The sequence below is a fragment of the Ipomoea triloba genome, chromosome 3, assembly GCF_003576645.1.
Source record: "Ipomoea triloba cultivar NCNSP0323 chromosome 3, ASM357664v1".
NCBI lineage: Eukaryota > Viridiplantae > Streptophyta > Magnoliopsida > Solanales > Convolvulaceae > Ipomoea > Ipomoea triloba.
The window spans coordinates 26,293,471-26,294,605 of NC_044918.1; the positions used below are offsets into that span (position 1 = coordinate 26,293,471).

Sequence of the window (1,135 nt, forward strand, 5' to 3'; positions counted from 1 at the left end):
GTGAGTTCAACTGTGTTCATCCAGAGAAGAGCTAACCCACCTCTATGACCCACGGCATCAATAGTAAATAAATTATCAAACCCCAGTTGCACACGAACGAATTCCATACGATTAGAATCAACAAAAGTCTCCATCAAGAAGACCACACTTGGCCGCTTAGCACGGACTAGGTCTGCAAGAACTCGAACTGCCGTCGGGTTGCCAAGTCCCCGGCAATTCCAGGATAAGAGACTCATAATCCTAGGCGGGCCTACACAGCAAAACCCGCCTCCAAACCATTTTTTGAGACCATCTCTTCACAGTCCATTCCAGTAACCTCCACAGCCTACTCCACCGCCCCCTCATCTATTCGTTTGCGTTTCTGCTCACTCAAAACCACAGCTGGTATTTGAGAATGATGTGCATCAGAATGGGAAACCAATGCAGTAGACAAAACTAACGGTTGTTTTCCTTTCTCTCCATTCTCGGCTGGCGTAACATCCACACCCACTTCCATAGCTGGTGACTTCCATCCTTCCCTCTCAGTATTTGATTCCGGTGCAACCCAACGCTGGCCAGATGACGGCATGGATCGTCTACCTCCAACACCCAGCCAAGCCCCAAAGGGCTTTTCTGCTTTCCGGTCAAGCACGTTAGTAATTTTCGGACAATACTGATCCCCATGCCCGATCACCCCACACATGAAGCAAAATTTTGGAAGACGTTCATAGCAAAAATCAATGAACGCCCACGTGCCATTATCCTTTTTTAGCTTCATATGTTTCTTCAATGGCCTCGAAACATCTATCGCCACACGAACCCTATAGAACAAACGCATGGACCCATCCCAATTCTTCTCATCAATACAAATCATCGTACCCAGGAACGATCCTATCACAGACACCACAACTTCAGACCGGAAACCAACGGGTAAAGAGTGAATCTGTACCCAAAATTCTGCCTGCTGCAACACCACAAGTTCAGGATCAACCCCTGGCTCCAACCGCTGCATAACCAACAGACATTGCCCAAAGGTCCATGGCCCACCGGCAAGAACGCGGTCGATATCAAGTTCATTGTAAAAACGGATCAAAAACCTATGGGGCTGTAGCTGCCGCATGGTGAGACCAAACGTCGGTCTCCAGACACCAGCCAT

At 48.4% G+C, this 1,135-nt stretch overlaps 1 protein-coding gene across 1 annotated transcript; it reads right to left on the reverse strand.

Moving 5' to 3' along the window:
* Positions 1-325: 325 nt before the first annotated feature.
* Positions 326-1,135, reverse strand: LOC116013142. Its single transcript, XM_031252795.1, has one exon. It carries the CDS (start codon positions 1,133-1,135, stop codon positions 326-328), a length of 810 nt encoding a protein of 269 aa, XP_031108655.1.

Bases quoted from the DNA above. Each gene is read 5' to 3' on its own strand.
- LOC116013142 (XM_031252795.1), bottom strand. From the start codon at position 1,135: ATGGCTGGTGTCTGGAGACCGACGTTTGGTCTCACCATGCGGCAGCTA.